General features: G+C 59.5%; 3 protein-coding genes across 6 annotated transcripts; all 3 read right to left on the bottom strand.

Annotated features, from left to right (window-relative positions):
* Nucleotides 1-525: 525 nt before the first annotated feature.
* On the bottom strand, nt 526-3,214 carry Snapc2 (small nuclear RNA activating complex, polypeptide 2, 45kDa). Of its 2 annotated transcripts, XM_013033540.1 has the most exons (5): nt 2,992-3,214; nt 2,201-2,311; nt 2,012-2,080; nt 1,391-1,709; nt 526-1,271 (listed from the first exon to the last, which is right to left on the bottom strand). In XM_013033540.1, the coding sequence occupies exons 1-5, from the start codon at nt 3,172-3,174 to the stop codon at nt 949-951; spliced, it is 1,005 nt and encodes a 334-aa protein (XP_012888994.1). In that variant the 5' UTR covers nt 3,175-3,214; the 3' UTR covers nt 526-948. The 2 variants fall into 2 exon arrangements, with proteins under 2 accessions (XP_012888994.1, XP_012888995.1); XM_013033541.1 differs by lacking the exons at nt 2,012-2,080; nt 2,201-2,311.
* Nucleotides 3,215-4,847: 1,633 nt separating this feature from the next.
* Tgfbr3l (transforming growth factor, beta receptor III-like) lies at nt 4,848-7,732 on the bottom strand. Its single transcript, XM_013033516.1, has 7 exons — nt 7,663-7,732; nt 7,015-7,151; nt 6,589-6,909; nt 6,200-6,311; nt 5,956-6,114; nt 5,775-5,829; nt 4,848-4,941 (listed from the first exon to the last, which is right to left on the bottom strand). Exons 1-7 carry the CDS (start codon nt 7,730-7,732, stop codon nt 4,848-4,850), a joined length of 948 nt encoding a protein of 315 aa, XP_012888970.1.
* A 384-nt stretch (nt 7,733-8,116) lies between these two features.
* Map2k7 (mitogen-activated protein kinase kinase 7) lies at nt 8,117-17,604 on the bottom strand. Of its 3 annotated transcripts, none has more exons than XM_013033586.1 (12): nt 17,298-17,604; nt 15,335-15,382; nt 12,474-12,615; nt 12,274-12,340; nt 12,045-12,158; nt 11,837-11,956; nt 11,639-11,746; nt 11,365-11,544; nt 11,206-11,286; nt 10,941-11,083; nt 10,442-10,487; nt 8,117-10,338 (listed from the first exon to the last, which is right to left on the bottom strand). In XM_013033586.1, the coding sequence occupies exons 1-12, from the start codon at nt 17,419-17,421 to the stop codon at nt 10,204-10,206; spliced, it is 1,308 nt and encodes a 435-aa protein (XP_012889040.1). In that variant the 5' UTR covers nt 17,422-17,604; the 3' UTR covers nt 8,117-10,203. The 3 variants fall into 3 exon arrangements, with proteins under 3 accessions (XP_012889040.1, XP_012889042.1, XP_012889041.1); XM_013033588.1 differs by lacking the exon at nt 15,335-15,382 and adding an exon at nt 16,877-17,003 and having other exon boundaries at nt 17,298-17,390; XM_013033587.1 differs by lacking the exon at nt 15,335-15,382.
* Between the last annotated feature and the right edge of the window lie 642 nt (nt 17,605-18,246).

The raw sequence follows: 18,246 nt of genomic DNA, 5'->3' as shown, positions 1-18,246 counted from the left end.
TCTACCTTCCATCTGTATGACTTTGCCTGGTTCTACAAACCCGTTCCTGACACCTGTCCCCTGAGCCCTGCCTGGCTTCCCTCTTCCCATCCACACTTGTCAAAAAGCTACCTCCACATGGTCAGACCAAGGTCACTCCGGGCCAGGACTGCCCCTCCTCCCGAGCATTTCTGCCTAATCCTGTGAGTTCCCAGGCTGTGGTATTCCTGGGTCACCACTCCCATGTATTTTCTTTTTTTTTTCTTTTGGTGCCTGGATTGGGGTTTGAACTCAGGGCCTGGGTGATATCCCTTAGCTTTCTCACTCAAGGCTACCACTCAAGCCACATCTCCACTTCTGGCTTTTTGCTGGTTCATTGGGGATAAGAGTCTCATGGACTTTCGTACCCTGGCTGGCTTCAAACCCAGATCCATAGATCTCAGCCTCCTGAGAAGCTGGAAATACAGGTGTGAGTCATTGGTGCCCAGTTCCCCACTCCCACCTTTTAAGTAACAAAAAAGAGAGAGCCAGGCAGGTGGACAACAGCTTTATTCAAGGTCACAGGACACAGCAGGAAGAGTGGGGAGCCAGTAGTGGGGTCTGTGAAATAGTAGTAGTTGGCTAAGTCCTGGGAATGGAAAGCTTAGACAAAGGAGGGCATGTCGGGGACTATGGTGTGGGTACCAGTTATGCCCCCTCCAGACACAGAGAATGAAGCCAACTGCATCATCTGTCCAAAATTCAGTGTATGTGTGTGTGTTTCTGCAACTTTGTGCAAGAAACCCAGCTTCCTGGCTACCCCCGGGGAACCCCTGTACAATCAGGTTGTGTTTGAGTTCCCCAATGGATGGAGAATGTGAAGGCTTGGCTCAGGGCCCAGCCCCATCTCAGCCGCCTTCCACACCATCCTCATGATCACCCAGTGCCAGCCACCGGGAGGTCAGGGCTACCTGCCATCTTCCATGTCCCTCACCTTGCAGGGGTGGTGGCCACCTGGCCCAGGAGCTCCAGGGGCACCAAGAATGGGTTCAGGGGGCAGATCCCGGCAGCTTGCCAAGCTGATTTCAGTTCTTTGGGTTCAGGAACTTGTGAGGTGACTTGGTCAGGCCTGCTGAGGCCAGTCTCACCATCATGAACCCCAGGCCCAGTCATACCATCACTAGGATTGGGCTGGGAGGCTGGGGCTGTCAGCCGAGCATATGTTTCCTCCATGTGCTGCATCAGGGCTGTGCAGGGCAGGCGGGACAGCTCCTCGGGAAGTGATAAGAGAAGGTCAAGGACTACAGCTGACTCTGTGATGGAGGAAAAAGGATCCCCGTAAAAGGAGGGCAAGGGCTGAGTCTGGGACCATTACTCTCCACCCTCCCCCACCCCTCCCCACACCCTCCCCACCCTTTCCCACTCTTCTCACCAGCTGCTGACAGCTCAAGGCTTCGGCCACTTCGGCAGGAGAAGGAGAGGTACTTGTAGATCTTTTCAAAGTCCACAGTGAAGTCTCCCTCAGTGGAAGCCACAGGATCTGGGCCAGAGGCCTCAGCAGAGGGACTAGGGGTTCCAGGAGCTCCAGGGGTGGGACCAGAGGCCTCAGGGGTGGGGTCAGGAACCCTAGGTTTAAGGTCATCCTGCCCTCTGGTGGAGTTCAGGAGCAGCAGCTTTCCACGGGCCTTTGTAGGCTTTGGGGGTTTGGAGTGCAAGAGGCTGAGGGGTTCTGTAGCTGCGATAGTCAGCACCTAGAAGCAGAATCATCCAGAAAGGACGTGGATAAGTCTTTCATCTTCCATAGCTTGGTGCCTAAGCTGAGCCCCTCTGTCTCCATCGGCTCACCTAGTCCTTCCTGCTACGCTGAAAGGGGCACAGACAAGAGATGGCCTCAGAGCTGGGACTCTGAGACAACAAGTGTCTAGTACCACGATGGGATTATTAAACTGGAAAGAGAAAGGGTCCAAGACCCAGACTAGGATGGCGTACGGGGCCTTGGGCATGTTAGGCAAGTGCTCGTCTCTGAACTATCCCCTGCCTGAGGTAGCTGTACCTGAGAGAAAGCAGCTGTCAGGGCTTCTTCCAGCGGGCCTGTGATCTTCTCAGCGAGATCCATCCATACCTGAGTGAAGCCAGTACCCACGTGGTCAGCCCAGGGATCAGGTCCCAGGAGTGCCCTGCTTGGGAATCCCGTTTGGAGTCCCCACATCCCCGAGGGGCCAGCTCTGGAAACTTGCCTCACCTCTATGGGAGCTGGGGGCTGTGCCTCTCGGCGCCTCGGCCCCTGTGGACACTCCCTGCGGATGGTCTCCCGAATCACTCTGCCTTTAAGGTGCTGGAGGAAGTCCCGGATCTGGGGAAGGAGGGAGGAGAGGAATTCGAATGGGGCCTTCTTTGAGCCCCAGGATACAGGAGACATGCCAATGTTCATTACTTTGCTTGTTCCCTTAACCTGTCTGTATTAGTCTGGTGTCCAAGTCTCCGAGACAGTGCCGGGACTCGGGCCAGGGCCTCAGAGTGTGACCAGCTACCTAATGAAGAAGTGATGTCCCCCGTTTCACCTCTTCCCTGCCGCCAGGGCCCGTCTCTGTGCTCGGAACTCTCGTATTCTGTTCCACTCCACCCCACTTCCCGACTCTCACTTCATCCTCATTCCCCGCCCCGTCCCAAATCGCCTTTCGCCAAGGCCCTAGCTCACTCCGCCCCGCCCCTACTTTCTCCCGACCACACCCCCCAGCCTTCCGCACTCCTAAGCCTTACAGAAAAGATCGCTCCGCCCACGTCCCACGCAATGCCCGCCCACAGCTCCCCGCCCACCAGGATCACCCAATCACGTTCTGCTCCTGGGATGGCCCCGCCTCTAGGCGCAGGCACTCACGTCCGCTTCACGCTCCGGTAGGTCACACTCGATGGACCTGCCTCTTCCCGTAGCGCCCCCCAGCGGCCCCGTCCCTGAGCTCCGCCCGCACCCCACCTTCCTCTCCCGTGGAGCGTCGCTCTCGGGCTCACTGCACCCCGGGGTCAGCGCCTCACCTCAGCCTCGGTCCGGCTGGGCAGCTCCCGGGCTAGCTCGGCAGCGTCGGGCTCCGGCTGGGCCCGTCGGGCCTGCAGTAGTCGCAGCAGCTGCCGCTTCTCGCGAGGGTTCCAGGGCGTAGGGCCGGTGACCTCTCCCCGATAGCGCGCGGGGGCCGCCCGCCGCCGCTGCGGCGGCTTCATGCTGCTCCGACGGGAGCCGGCGGTCTCCGGCCGTCTTTAAGCGCCCCACGTCAAAGGCGGAGCTACGGGGACCGCGGAGGCCAGAAAGCTTCGCGCGGAGACGGAGGCGGGCGGGGGCGGGGCTCGCGTTCGCGGACCGGAGGGCTCCGCCTCTGTTCTGACTGGGCGCGCGGGTGCAAGCACCGGGCGGGACCCGGGAATACGGGCGCTCGACCCGTCTTTTATAGCCCTCACTCGCAAACCTGGAGCCTGTTTTCGCGTGCCTTCCCTCTGCTCGGAACTCCCGAGACTGTGTTGCATCTTGCAGAAGCGTGGCCAAGATTGTGCTTGTCGGGCCTGATGGTGCACACCTGTAACCTAGCACTTGGGAAGCCAAGGCAGAAGGATCGCGACTTCCTCGCCAGTCTGGGCTTTGTAGCAATATCCTAGCTCGATTTTGTTTTTGTTTTTTTGTTTGTTTGTTTGGTCCGTCGTGAGCTCTTTAGTTTACGGCAAGCGATCTACCGCTGGAGTCACAGCGCCACTTCCCGGCTGGCTTCGAACCAAGATCCTCAGATCTCAACCTACAGAGTAGCTAGGATTACAGGCCTGAACCACAGTCGCCTGGCTTTGTTTTTGTTCTTAAGAGGCGATAAGAGGCTGGTCTATGGGTTCAGACAGGCTTGGGGACTTTGTGCAAGTGATTTAAGCTCGGTGAACCTCAGTTTCCTCATTTGCAAATTTGGACTACTAGTAGCACTCTTGTTTATGTGAAGAGGGGGGAGGAGCTTGGGTAGCAGGGGTTTAAGGAATTCCTCACTAAATGAATACTTTTTAATTATTTTTTTGGTCAGTTGTAGGGCTTGAACTCAGGGCCTGGGTTCTGCTTTGTCCCTGAGCTCTTTTGCTCAAGGCTAGTGTTCTACCACATTGAGCCACAGCTCCATTTCTGGTTTTCTGGGGGTTAGAAACAGTCTTACGAACTTCTCTGCCTGGGCTGGCTTTGAACCACAATCCTCAGATCTCAACCTCCTGATAAAGTAGGACTGTAGGCTTGAACCACCAGCATCCAGCCCAAATAAATGTTCTTAAGAAGAGTCCAGAAGAGGGAGACTACAGTGGTCACAGGGTGGGAGCTGGGACTTACTTTAAACTTAAACTGGAGCCAGTAGCCGATGACTCATGCCTGTAATCCTAGCTACTCAGGAGGCTAAGATCTGAGGATCAAGGTTCAAAGCCAGCCCCGGCAGGGAAGTCTACAGACTTATCTCCAATAAACCACTCAGAAAAATGGGAGTGGAGTTGTGGCTCAAGTGGTAGAGTACTGGCTTTGAGCTGAAGAGCTGAAGGACAGCGCCCAGGCCCAGAGTTCCAGCCCCACAACCAGCAAACAAAAAACTAGAAGGATTTAGATATCTCTTTGGAACAAAACACCCTTGAGTCTCCCATGGCACATGTGGGCATAGAAGCCCTGCCCTGTATATAGAGAAGCCCTCTAAAACACAGCCCAGTGTTGGGGGGGGAGGGCACTCAATTCTGATCCCAGAAATGACCTGCCCTAGCCTCGCCTTTCTGCTCCTGGCTCTTTGCCCACAGTTTGACTCCACTAGAAGTAAGCAAGTCAGAACAGGAGTTTATTTTGAGGTGGGAGAAGAAGAGTGGAGGAAGATGTTGGGGGTAGTGGTCCTCGAGGGTCATGTCCAGGGCCATGGGTCTGACTCTTTAAGATCTAGAGTCCTAAAGCCACAGTTGGCTGCATTTCTGGTCTTCTGCTGGGTCAGGCCATCCCTGGGGAGGGGTGGCAGAGTTAATGAGGTGGGAACATAACCGAGGCCAACCCCTCCCCAGCAGACATTGGCTTCTTCCGTCCCATTAGTTGGTATGTCGGGTGACAAGCAATTTGTCTCCTACTGCCCAGTGTTTGAGGACTCCCCCCCACTTTGTGCTGGTACTCTCGCTTGCCTTTTTTTTGGGGGGGAGGGGGTCAGGGCTTGAACTCTGGGCTTGGGTGCTTGTCCCTCAGCTCTTCAGCTCAAGGTGAGCACTCTACTGCTTGAGCCACAGCGCCACTTCCGGTTTTCGAGTGGTTTATTGGAGATAAGAGTCTCAAGGACTTTCCTTCCTGCCCGAGCTGGCTTTGAACCCTGATTCTCAGATCTCATCCTCTCAAATAGCTAGGATTACAGGTGTAAGCCAATGGTGCCCAGCTTGGGGGGACTTTTCTATCTAGAATCTGCACTGTGCCACGGGTGATCCTCTCCCCCCTCTCTCCGCCCGCCACAATTCCTGAATTCGAATCCTACCCCAAATTAAGATTTTTGGCAAATCACTTAACCTCAGAGCATGTCTCATTTTGCTTGTCTCTAATGTGGATTATAAAGTATCTATGTAGTTGTTAGGAGAATTAATGTGGGCAAAACATTTTGGAAGCGTGCCTAGCAAGAATAAGTCCCTCCCCCCTCCGCCCCCTCCCTTCTCCAGCTCTTAGCTCCAGATCTCCTTTACCTGCCTCACTGGGGCCTGGCGGGCTGGGGGCGGCAGGTCGAGACTGTGGCTGGCTGGCTGGGGGGCGGGGGCGCTGGAAGGAGAGGCTGGCTGTGCTGGGGGAGGGGGCCGCCCACCTTGCCAGGGTCAGCGCGCCCCCTGGGGGCTGCGGCCTGCGTGGCAACCGCAGATCTAAGTGGCGTCAGAGCCCGCGGGCGAGGATTCCGGCCACCTTTGGGGGTCTGCGCGCGTGGGAACGGGTGGGGGGCGCGGATAGACTAGGGACGCGGGGGAGGCAGGCTGGGCAGAAGGCGATACCTGAGTGCGAGCAGACAAGGCCAAGGCCGGCGGCCAGCGCGGCGCCCAGCACAAAGGCTGCCACCACCAGCGCCACCACCGGCGCGGGCTCCAGGGCCACCGGGGCGGGAGCGGGTGGCTCGGGGCGCACGGTCCGGCTGGGGAGGATCTTGGGCGGCCCTGTAAGGAGGGCACCATTGAGAATGGGCTCCGGAGGCACTTGTGCTCTTCCCTCTCTGGGGGAGGGGGACCCCCGCGAGCTTACTGGGGGGCAGCCGCGGCACCGTGACCATGATGGGCTGCGTGAGCGTGTGCAGATGCAGATTATCCGCGCTGAGGTTCCCGCCGCCTGCGCACGCCCCGTCGCGAGGCAGACACTGCGGATAGACGGAGGGAAGAGACGCCGGCCTCAGACCTAAGGCCAGCCAGCCAGCCAGGAGCACTAGGGAATCTAGCGTCCACTTTCTGTCCACTAGGGAAGCTTGGCACAGAGCCGCAGGGGCCTCTGTGGGGGGGGGGGGTCTTGGTGTCCAAGGAGGGACCCTGTATGAACCGTCAGCCTCCGGGGATCTCTCCATCGCAAAGCCCTTCGGAGCCGCCGGTGGCCGGCCGGTGGGGCGTCCCTGCGCCCCGGCGCCCCGCTAGAGCGCGCACCCGCGATGGCGCTGGCGGCGGTGGTGGCGGGGTGCGCGGCGCGGGCATCCGGCGGGCATCCCGGAGGCGGCGGCAGCGGCTCAGCTGGCAGTGCAGGAACTGGATGGAAGCGTTGAAGACCGGATGCAGGCGGAAGCTGAAGCGTGCCGGGGGCCGGGAGGCGTCGGGGGACGGCGGTGACGGGAAAGCGACTGAGGGGTCGGCCGCGCAGCCCCCACGCAGTAGCGGCAGGGCGGGCTCCCGGGCTGGGTGCGAGGACGGAGTCATGGAGCAGCGGTGCAGGGCCAGGCCCCATCGCAGCGAAGGCCGAGCCAGGGCTGCCTGGGGGAGACGGTGGCACCATCAGAGTCAACTTGTCCCCACTGGCCCCAGCCCCCCCCCCTCTCCTCTCCAATTCCCCCGCCCCCCCCCCCCCGTGCCCCGCACCTGCACGAACACACGGCTGCCGGCCGGGACCTCGAGCGGCCCTGCGCGTCTTGGGAAGGTGTCCTCTGAGTCAGACAGCTCCAGACTGAACAGGGGGCCACGCATCCAAGGCTGGGTAACCCCCGGGAACGGGGGCGCTAGCAGGGGAGGTGGCACCGTGGAGGGAGGGCCTGCAGCAGAGCCCCGACCCCACCCCCTTGACCTGGGCTGTGGGAGTGACGGCCCTGCGCCCCAGGCAACCCGGGGCCTTAGCAGCGGAGGCCAGGCGTGGTGGAGAGGACCCTTCCTCCCCTCCCCATGGCGGCGAATGGAGAAGGGAGACGGAAGCTTGACCCAGCCTTAGAAGGGCCTCTGCAGCCTCCTTTCTGAAGGGAGGCTGGACTGTCATTCGCAAACTCAGGGCAGGAGGGTGTCTGCCCCCGCAGCAGGGGGCCGGGTCTCCCATTCCAAGGGCCCCAGCCTTTAAACGCACTGCGATGAGCTAACTTGTCACATACGATCTCAAGTCTGCTGGCCCCAACCCCACAGCTCTTGTCCTCACCTGGGGGAGCTGGTATGGGGGCTGCGGTAACCGCCCCGCCCTCCAGCCTGATGGGAAAGTGGGGAAGGGAGGCAGCAGCAGCCCAGGGATCTCCAGCCTCTACATACCAAGTGGCCCACTGGGGAGGGAGATGGCTGCTGGGAGCAGGGCCAGCAACAGGAGCATGCTGCCAAGCATGCTGGACTGGTGGAGGCAACCCTCTGGGCTGCACACACACCTCTGGCTGAAGGTGGGCAGGAGCCCTGGCCTTGGCAGGGCGGAAGCCCCGGGAAGCGGGGGTGGAGGACGGAGGGGCTGACATCTGAGCTGGAGCCCAAGGCCTGCAGGGATTAAGGGCTCCTCTCCTGCTCTGCCTGGGATGACTGGGGACTAGGGGTCCCTCACACAAGCTGCCAGGTGTCAGGCAAGCCACTCTGCACACCCCTTACCTACCCAGCCCTGCCCATTCCCCTCAAAGCTGAATTCTCATTCATCAGAATGGTGGCCCAGAGGGCCCCCCCCCCAACTCTCACTCTGCGCACCAGGTGGTGGTGGGCTAGGGACACAGCACAGACTCAGAAGAAAAGGGAGGGGCTTTATTCTCAAGCATCTAAGGGCTTACAAACAAGGGCATTTTATTTTAAAAAGGGACAGGGCAACACTAGTGGCCTGAGGAGTCCGTGGGCCAGCAGGCTGGACCAAGACCAGGCCATCCAGGCCCTGACCGACCCTGTCCACCCCTCTGCCAGGTCCAGAGGGTGGGCTGGTGACGGAGGGGCCATCTTGGGAGAGGAGGGGGCGGTAGGAGACTCCCCTAGGGCTCCTGTGTAACACTGAAGGGAGGGGCGGGGTAGACACACGCTCACAAAACAGAAAATAAAGTTAAATAAAAATTTAAAAATAAAACAAAACACAGGCAGCGTAGTCTCACACCTGTGCTGGCCCTAGGTCCAGCCAAGCGACCTTCCAAGCTGCCTACACTGGGGCTGGCCTCAGTGAGAGGGTATGGGGTCCAGGTCTGTTAGCCCCCCCTCCACCCCCCCACAAAGGGGGCAAGGGACACAAGAAGGTGGCTGTCCCCCCTGGGGGGAGGGAGGAGGCATCTATTCTGGTTTAAGCATGCGGCATTCCGTGGTGTGAATATAAATTAATAGAGAGGCACGGGCCGCCATGCTGGCTGAGCTGGCTCCACCTCACTAGCCAGCCAGCTCGCTCACCTTTGGCGTTGCATTTTGTGGAGATATATATATGTGTGTGTGTGTATATATATGTATATATGTGTATATACATATATATACACACACACACATATATATGTATATATATAATTTTTTATTTTTTTTTGTTCTCTTGTTCACTGTGATTTGCATGCATCACCAACAAAAAGGAAAACACTCCCCATCCTGCCCTTGGCCACCGTGGTGGGCGCCGGGGTCCCGGGTGGATGCCAGGCTTTTCCCCATCCCAGGCCTCAAGGTGGGCTGGGGCTGGCCAGCTCCGGGCGAGCTGAGGGCTGCTCAGGGGCGTGGTGGGGTAGTCACCCCACTCTCCCTTCCCCACGGCCTCCCTCTGCACTCAAGCCTGCCCCCCCAATCCCTCTCATACATCCTCCAGCCTTCACACCCACTCTCTTCACCCTCAGTCCCTGATTCCCTCCAGGGGCCCCCTGCTCTTGGGGGGCCCCCCTACCCACTCCTGTCACCAGCTTTCTGACTGCACCCCTCGTCAGCTTCCCTGAAGGCCATCCTGTCGTGGCCGTGGCCTCTGTGCTCCCCTGGTGCCACCTGAGCTCTTTCAACTCACCTTTTGGCTGTGGCCAGTGTCCAGCCTCTGGGGAGGAGCCCCCAGCCCTTCAGCTCGCCCCACCCCCGCCCCAAGACCCCAGCAGCCAAGGGCAGGCAGTCAGGGGGCCTCACAGCAAGCAGCTAAACATGACTTTGGTAAAAGTTTCTGAAGGTACCGACACCCCTTGAGGACAAGCTCGCCTCCCCCTCCCCCCAACACCCCACCAAGTACAATAAAATACAATAAACTCCAAAAAGGACCCCCTGAGATCAAAAGAGAGAGAGAGAGAAAGAGAGATATGAAGGGGGGGAAGGAAGAGAGGGAGAGGGGCGGGGGAAAGGGAGAGGACCACACCAGCCAATCCCAGTCCATATACAGTCACAATGCCCCCACGGCCCTCTGGGGGCAAGGACTGCAGGAGGCCTTGGTGGACTGGGCCACGGGTGTCAGTGCCCAGGTGTGGGCAACCAGGGAGCTAGGGAACACCAGACAGAGACAGAGAGGCAGTGAGGGAGAGGACAGAAGGAGATGGAGAGCAAGCGTGTGCATGGACAGATGCCAGGAGCGCGGGGTGGGCAAGGGGGCTCTCTCCCGGCCCCTGGGGGCCGCCCCAGCCCAGAGGTTACAAATGAATAAATAGTGAGTCTGCTCTCGGCCTGCCGCCTTCCGTTCACAGTGTCTGTAGGGGGGACGCACAAGGCCGGCTGACCCCGGGCTGGTGGGCAGGGAGTCAGGGGTAGATGGGCGCCCCCTACTTTCTGTCCTCAGCCCTCGGCAGCTGTCCAGGTCCCAGGTCTCCCCTGGTGGGCAGCTGGGTGGCCAGGTGGGAAGGGGGCTGGTGGCCATGCCCCTGGGCCCTCGCAGGGCTGGCCGCCACCACATGGCTACCTGAATAAGGGCAGGTGGTGCTGGCTCAGGACGCCACTAGTCCGCGGCGACTCAGTCTTCGCCATGGCGTCCTTGAACCAGGACGCCACGTCTACCTCGAGCATCTCATAGCGCTTGATGAAGCTGTGTTCCTGTGGGCCGAAAAGGGGCTCAGGAACGAGGGGTCTTCCCTCCTGGCCTGGTGCTCAGGCCCAGAGGCTTCGAGGGGGGCTGGGGAGAGGGGCGAGTACTCACAAGTAGCTTATTATACTTTGGTCTCTTCCTGTGATCTTTAGTAAGGCTGAGGGAGAGGAGGGAGAGCAGAGAGGGCGGCAGTGAGAGCGGGGCTCCCAGTGTCTTCCCCGTGATTGGGAGGCAGCTGTCGATGTCCTCAGCCCCCTGCATGCTGCTGGGCCCTGCCAAGTTGTGTGTCCCAAGGATGCCTGGCCCAGGGTGGTGTGGAGAGGGCCTGGGGAGCTGGAACTGGGGTAAGTGGGGCTCCCTCAAAGATGTGAGTGCATGTACGTGTCCTACACCCCCTTCCCACAGGGGGGCCAGATACCCACAGGGCCAGCTGCTCCCGGGCCTGTTCCAAACCAGGCCACAGCTCCCAGAACACCAACTCCAGCAATCACTCCTGGCCATGAGCCTGACCACAGCCACCCCCACTTGGTCCCAGGGCAGCGCCCTCCCTCTCGTGCCCAGAACCCCCACAAGCCCGCAGGGCCTTCCACAGTGGAAGGTCAGTGCTCACCAGTCTTTGACGAAGGACTGGAAGTCCCCCGAAAAGCCCATGTGGCCAGGCAGGAGCGGGGGCTCTTCCTGGAGGACTTTGGTGAGGACCTCAAAGTCCGTCTTGCAGTTCTTATAGGGGAACTGTCCTGTGGCAAGCTCCACCTGGGGAAAAGGGGGAGGGGGACAGGCAGGGCTGCAGTGGCAGGGGAGGAGCCCCGCCCTGCCTCCTCATTCCCTCTCTGCACCCCTAGAAGGCCATGGAAAGAGGCAGGACCCCAACTCACCAACGAGATGCCCAGGCTCCACACGTCGGCTCGGATGTCATAGTCAGGCTTGGTGGGGTCTGGGGGGTCGATGCGCTCAGGCTACAGGGCAGGAGAAGAGACGGATGTACCCCGAGGGAAGGGCCAGCCCCCCAGCCAGCCCTGCTGGGCCCTACTCACTGCCATGTAGGCAGCGCAGCCGGCGCTCCTCGTCTTGGCCTTGGAGTCAACGAGGCGGCCGCTGATGCCGAAGTCACACAGCTTGATCTGGCCCCGCTCGTCCAGCAGGATGTTGGAGGGCTTCACATCACGGTGGATGACGCCATGCTTCTCCTTCAGATAGTACAGCGCCTTCACAATCTGCGGGGCACACACAAGGGGGGGGGGTGCCTGTGACCTGGGCCAGGCCCTAGGGCTGCCCACCTGGCCGCAGGACCCCAGACCCGCCGCTCACCGCCACGGTCATCTTGCCCAGGATTCGCTCGGGGATGGGGCCCTGCATTCGCTTCTTCAGCTTCTCTGCACACGTGCCCATGAGCTCCATGGCAATGAAGACGTCCGTCTGCAGAAGAGGGGGCATGTGTGGGGCTGGGGCAGCTGTGCCAGGCGCCCACCCTTGTCCTGCTGAGTCTCTGGGGCACGGGCGGCTTACATTGGTGATGAAAGTGCCAAAGCACTGCACGATGTAGGGGCAGTCATGGCTCTTGAGCACCACATCCAGGTCCATGAGGATGCGCTTGTTTTCCTCCTTGTTCCCCGAGCGACGCATTTGCTGCAAGGAGAGACAGCCAGGAGGGCCTCAGTGCTGGGCCACACGGGTGGGGGCTGGCCTGGAAGGAGGGGGGGCCCGCAGGGCTCACCTTGACAGCAATGATGTGGCCTGTCTTCCGGAAGCGCATCTTCCACACCTGGCCGCAGGTGCCGCTGCCCATCTCACCCAGGTTCTCCAAGTCATTGATTTCTGCCTGGTAGCGCTGGGGTGGACAGTAGGATGTGAGGGTGGGAACATCCTCAGGGATCCCCCCCCCCGCCAGAGCTCCCACAACCCAACTGTTTCCAGCCCTTGCCCAGCAAGGTGAAGGGGGATACCTGGCCCCCGATGGTCAAGTAGCCAGTCTGCTTCATGATCTCCTGTAGCTTCTGGTCAATCTCGATGCTGGGAGACAGAGCAGGGGCTGGCGGAGGGGATTCTGGCCAACATGAGGGATCCCCAACCCCACACACACCAGGGGCCCCTAGATGCGACCATTCTCCCTCCCTTCAGGCACTGGATCCCCTCCACAGCTCACCTCTCCATGCTTCGGGGTGTGAACAAGGCTGATGGGAGCCCCAGCATGTGGCGGGGCCGGGCGGGGGGCGTGGGGTGCTGAGGGGAGCTCTCTGAGGACGGCGAGCGGCTGCCCCCATCATTGGCGAGCGGGAGCTGCAGGGCTGGGGGGTTGAGAACCAGGGGCAGGGAAAGCGTTAGCACCCAGCCGCGCTCAGCTCTAGGCCTGGCATTCCTGGTCAGGGCCCTCAGCTTCCTTGCCCAGACGTCCCTCAGCTGGGCAGGCATGGCCCCTCTCCAGCTGGCTCAGGCCGCCCTCCCATCCTGGGCTATCCTCAGGGTGCCTTCTCTTGACCCTCTGACTGAAAGGACACGAGGGGCCTCACTGGACAGGGCTGTCCCCAGCCTATGCCTGCAGGGACACAAGATGGGTGGCTTCTCTGGCAAGTCCCTTTTTATTTCCACCTCTGTCAGGAAGCAGGCCCAGGGCCACAGTGCCCACATTGGGCCATTTAGGCTTAGAATGCTCACCAGGGTCAGCCTGGCCCTCATATTGCCACTAGCACCAAACCTTATATCCAAGCAAGAGCTGGTGGGTACTGGACTCTAGCTTCTGGCAGCCATGCCACCCCCGCCCCCCAGATTCTGCTCCAGAATCAGGGAGGGCCAACCTCTGGCCAGCCGACTGATCTGTGCCTTCTAGCCACACCTGTGGAGCTGGAGCCAGGGGTGGGAGAGGGACCCTAGGCTGGGCCTGCATCCTCAAGGTGCAGGGATTGGAGGGGTATAGCTCTTCCAGGGGCTGGTGGGCCTGGGCAGGGGGTAGGCACTGGCCCAGGCGGGGGGGGGGGTCAAGGGGGGTAGTACTTCCCAGCAGCCTGCATGCGGACAGCTCGGGCATGCTACAGGCAGGCAGGTGGGTAGGCAGGCGGGCAGGCAGCGGGTACCCCAGGACAGGTAGGCAGTGTTAGAAGGGAGCAGAAGACAGACAGATAGAAGCCAAAACTTGGGGGCCAGCTGCCTGGAAGAAGCACTACAGACAGGTCAAAGAGAAGATGGAGAGGACAAAATAGGTGCCCCAAGGAGCTAGGGGGTCTCCTGGTTTGGCTGCAAAGGGGTGCAGGAGCCAGGCTCAGGAGTCTAGTGTGGTGGTTCCTGTCCTCCGGGAGGCTCTCATACCTGGGACTCTGCCTATTGGAGAAGTGGTGAAAAGCCCCCTCCAAGGACCTTCCCAGGGGGCTTGAGGCTGGTCCCACTCCCACAGCCCGAGTGAGGCCCTGCCCTCTTCACACATCCTGCTCTTCCCCTGCCAACTCCTATGACTTGGGCCTAGTGAACCAAGTTGCTGGCAGCTGCTGGGACCCTGACCTCAAAACGGGAGGGGAGGAGCAAAGGGCCTGACCTGCAGTCTGAGTCGAGGGGTTGGAGAGGTGGAGTCTGGCAGGGGCTCAAGGCCCAGTGCTCAGCAGCAGAACTGGGAGGCTTCATCCCCCATGTCCTCTCCTGCTGCTCCTAGACAAGTTGTATCTCTGCTCTAGCCACTCAACTGGTTTCTGAGGGCCCCTGTGTCATTCCTGCCCCCCCCCTTACCCTATACCTAGTCTGTCTCTAGGAAATGCTTGGGTCCTGCCCCCAAGAGTACTGGGCTCAGCATTCTGCTCTCAAGGCTGAGGACCACACCTCAGCCTCTTCATCTGGAGGTGCCCTATGAGTCCCCTTCTCTACAGTCTACCAGGCCCTTAGTGGGTAGGAGAGAAGGCTGCTGGTCCCAGACCCAGGAGCACAGCGATTTTAGCGATACTGGATCAGGGGAGGTCCTGAGACAGAGGTAACAGAGGGGGTGAGTCACATGGCAGGTCAGGAGGGTGAGTGAGAGCAGGAGAGAAAGAAGTGACAACGAATGAATGAAAGGGGCAGGGGTGGGCATGGGCCCAGTGACAGGAGCCGTGTATGTATAGGCTGCCAGCCCAACACACATGCACACTCATTTGTGCAAATGCGCATCCACACATATGAACAGAGGCAGCACTACCATCCCTTCACGATTCACCAGTCTCTCTGCATGTGCATGCGCATATGCACATACACACAAAACCAGCACCCCCCCCCCCACTCACACAGGATGGAGACCTACCAAACGCAGCCCTACCTAGCCACACTCACACACAACCATCCACTGGGTCAATGCCAGCTGTGCTGAAACATTCCCTCTATCCTACATGCCTAGGGCAAAGCCTCACGTGGGAACGGCATGGTCTCATTGTCCAACCTGTCTGCTCTCAAACCCTCTCAGCACAGGTGCAGTCCCTTCCCTGACATTCACGTCATTTGACTCAAATCCTAACTCTTCCAGAGACTTCTTGAAGTGAGCCTCTGCAGAGCCCCTCACCCTGCTCGCAAGTTCTCCCTCCCCAGATGGGGATGTGCTGGATGTAGCCAGTCTCACCTCAGCCCCACAGGATGGGGCTCAGGCTGTCCTCATGGAACCCCTGGTGCTGAGAACAGCCATGGAACATGAAGGCGACACTCACTCACCCCATGGCTGAGATGGGTGGCAGGCCCTGCACGCGGGCCCAGTCCTACTTCCTCCCCTCCCCACCTTCCTCTCACACACAGAGCCACACACCTGTGAGACACACACCAGACTCCCACTCACTGGGGGAGCCCATTTCTCCTCTTGAGTAAGCCAAAGAGGAAAGGGGGAGTGAGAGGGCACAGAGGAGGTGGGCCTCTGCTGCTAGCTATGGGGAGGAGTGAAAGGGAGGGAAGACAGCACACACACAGAGCATGGAGTGGGGATGGCATTCTGCGGCCGGCCGGGCAGCGGTTAGGTCAATGGTGCAGATGTCATGTCCAAGCAGGCGATGATAAAAAGGCTGGTACCTGCTCGCTGGGACGGGGCAGGAGCAGGGCTTAGAGTGATCACAATAACTGGATGGGGAAAAGGAAGAAAAAAAAAACAATAGCACGATAAATCACAACAGAAACGACTGATTTGCCCAAAAGAAAAGAAAATCAAATCATAATGAGGAGGAGGGGAAGGGAGACGCAAGGCTCCAAACGACAGAGATGGGTAGGAAACTGGCAGAAATGGAAGGGCGGGAGGATGGGATGGAGCTGACAGACACAGACGCCTGGAGGGGGGCTCCTAGGGACCTGCCTGCCATGGGCCTCACCAGGCCTTGCTTTGCACTGGTGACTGCCACCTCTTCTGACCCCCCAGATCCCACACCCTGAACCATCTATGCAGGACTGGGGAGAGGAGCCCTGCAGAGCTCAGCAGGGACCCTCCAAGTTTTTTTTTTCAGGATTCTATTCCACCCAATATTCAAATGATATCACTTTTACCTCTGGAATCTCTCTAGGACCCCCCACCCCGGCAAAGGTCTCCCCAGAGAGGAACACAAGCAGACTCAGTTCAGACGGAGGTATGGGAGTGAATTAGAAAGCTGTAAAAGTCAGGCTAGGGACATGGGAGATGCCTTCCTCCTCCTGTTCAGATGGCTCCACAGTAAACTATACAAACTCCAAAGATTGTATCACAGGAGACATTGCAAAGTGTTTTTTTTTCTGTAACAAGAAAGGGTATTGGTGGCTTATGCCTGTAATCCTATCTGCCTCAGGAAGCTGAGATCTGAGGATCATAGTTGGAAACCAGCCTGGACAGGAGAGACTCTTATCTCCAGCAAAAAATCCGAAAATGGAGTTATGAGTTGAGCAGTAGAGCAGCACCAGCCTTGAGAACAAAAGCTAAAGGAAAATGCCCAAGCCCTGAGTTCAAGCTCCAGTACTACAGAGAGAAGAGAGAGAGGAAAGAAGAAAGAGGAGAGAGGAGCAAGGAGAGAGGAAGAGAGGGGAAAGGGAACAGGGGAGAGACAGAGAGACACAGAGTGTGTCATGGATAGAATTGATCACAAGGTTCTGGGCTAGGGGTGTGCGTCTGTATGGATGGACAGGGAAACAGACACAAAGATGATAGGATCAGAAAAGAAGGGAATGTTTGCTCACTGGACTCAGATACAGTCACACCAGCCTCAGGGGTCCCCAGGGTGTGAGAGGAGGGGAAATTCACTGGAGTCCAGAAGACAAAGTTACCATGCTGGAGAATACTGGGATGTGTTTCTAGAGATCTAGCCATATGGAAGGGTTGAAGCTTGTCACAGGAGTATAAAGGGCCTGGTATACACAGGGTGTGTGTGTGTGGGGGGGGGAGGCCCGTGTCCTGCTGAGCCTAACGACAAGGTCACCACCGCAGGCTGGGGAAAACGATCTCCAGAAATGATCACAGGAATCAAATGGGAGAATCCTCAGGGAATTTTATATGTGGGTGCAGACTGTATGTGGCCAAGTGACCGTAGGTGTCCCCACCCCCCTCCCCATCCACTAGATGAGAGGAACCCAGGCCAGACCAGGGGGTTTCTTGACCTGGTCTGATCTGAGTGGAATCACTGGATCAAAAGGGATGTGTGACTGTGTTTGCCAGTAAGAGCTGGTGGCGGTCACGGTCGTGCGGGGTCAGAAAGCCCGGTTCAGTGCAGGCGGCGGAGGATCTCTGGATCGCGGCGATGGGGGCGGGTCATCAGGGTGGGGGAGGGGAGGGGTCTCTCCTGCAGCCCAGTCACTAGGCCCCCAGACTCCAGGGCCCAGAAAGCCCGTCCTGGGGGGGGGGTTCACCGGGCCCACACCCCCTGGGTCACCGTGACCCTCTTCCCCACGAACCCACAGCGGGAGAGGGGACAGGAGGGAGGAGTGCGAGCGCCCCGGAAGCGGGGGCGGGGCCTGCGGCGGGGGCGGGGCCTCCCGCGGCCCGCCCCGCCCGCCCCCTCCCCCACGCCGCCGTGCTTACTGGGCCTGGTCCGCTGGGGGCTGATATCCAGGTTGAGGTCAATCCTCCGCCGGGCCTCGCGATTCTCCTGCTTCAGTTTTGCTTCTAGGCGGGACAGCTTTTGCTCCAGGGAAGACGCCGCCATCTTCCCCCCCGGCCGCCGCCGCCGCCGCCGCCGCCGCGCACCGCCGGGCCACCCGTCAGTCGGCAGACAAACACCGCACTGCGCCTGCGCCCGGATGACCCCGCCGAGCCGCCGTCTCGCCCTCCACCACGCATGTCCCTGGCTCCTACCCGCCCCTCCGGCTAGCGAATCTCCGTACGCTTGCGTACTTGATCTCAGGCTGAGAGATGACGCCACCTACCGCTCGTGGCTGGCAATGTGCAACGCCTCCACCCACCACCACGCATACGGTGGTGCGCATGCGCACCAAATCCCTAACGCTTCAGTGTGAGGCGCTGCGTGGAAATCCACCAGTCTTTAGGGAGCGGTGGGCGGGGACAACGGCGCGCAAGCGTGCAGAGGAGAGACACGGCTTCTACTGCGTCTGCGCGCCCTCCACGCCCCGGGCGTGCGCTGCTGACGTTACCTGTGTTGTCTCCACTGCTGGAGTGTTTCGAAGCTTCTTCGTTGGTCCTCCCTGCCTGGTACTCATAAAACTTCCTTTCTTGTCTCTGAGGGTGCCTCATTAGGATCTCTGTTATGTTTAATTGCTGCCTGATTCCCGGTGGCGCCTCCTTGCAATAATTAGGCAACCGTGGGAAGCCCTTTCCATGTTGGCCAGGCTCCAGCAAGCTCTGACTTGGCCGAGGCCTGGCAGGAGGGATTCATCTGCGGTGACCCCAGACTTCGGTGACAGGGTCAGGGTCAAGGTCAGGGCAAGCCTTCGTGGCCAGACCTGTATGTAGGACTCTAGGACACCCCACTTTTCTACCTGTTCTTTGCTGAGAATGTGAGCTCAGCTCTTGG

Source organism: Dipodomys ordii, unplaced genomic scaffold (assembly GCF_000151885.1).
Source record: "Dipodomys ordii isolate 6190 unplaced genomic scaffold, Dord_2.0 Scaffold171, whole genome shotgun sequence".
Taxonomy (NCBI): domain Eukaryota; kingdom Metazoa; phylum Chordata; class Mammalia; order Rodentia; family Heteromyidae; genus Dipodomys; species Dipodomys ordii.
This window is presented reverse-complemented; position numbering and strand designations above follow the sequence as displayed.

Excerpts from the sequence above, each read along its gene's own strand:
- Snapc2 (XM_013033540.1), bottom strand. The coding sequence starts at position 3,174 with ATGAAGCCGCCGCAGCGGCGGCGGGCGGCCCCCGCGCGCTATCGGGGA. Across the intron at positions 2,312-2,991 it reads CCAGCCGGACCGAGGCTGAG|ATCCGGGACTTCCTCCAGCA; the intron begins GTGAGGCGCTGA and ends CTCCTTCCCCAG. Across the intron at positions 1,710-2,011 it reads TGACAGCTGCTTTCTCTCAG|GTGCTGACTATCGCAGCTAC; the intron begins GTACAGCTACCT and ends TTCTGCTTCTAG.
- Tgfbr3l (XM_013033516.1), bottom strand. The coding sequence starts at position 7,732 with ATGCTTGGCAGCATGCTCCTGTTGCTGGCCCTGCTCCCAGCAGCCATC. Across the intron at positions 7,152-7,662 it reads CCTCCCCAGTGGGCCACTTG|CGCCCCCGTTCCCGGGGGTT; the intron begins GTATGTAGAGGC and ends CTCCCCTGCTAG. Across the intron at positions 4,942-5,774 it reads GGCGCGCTGACCCTGGCAAG|GGATGGCCTGACCCAGCAGA; the intron begins GTGGGCGGCCCC and ends ACCCCTCCCCAG.
- Map2k7 (XM_013033586.1), bottom strand. The coding sequence starts at position 17,421 with ATGGCGGCGTCTTCCCTGGAGCAAAAGCTGTCCCGCCTAGAAGCAAAA. Across the intron at positions 11,545-11,638 it reads TGGGCAAGATGACCGTGGCG|ATTGTGAAGGCGCTGTACTA; the intron begins GTGAGCGGCGGG and ends TGTGCCCCGCAG. Across the intron at positions 10,488-10,940 it reads CAGTCCTTCGTCAAAGACTG|CCTTACTAAAGATCACAGGA; the intron begins GTGAGCACTGAC and ends CCTCTCCCTCAG.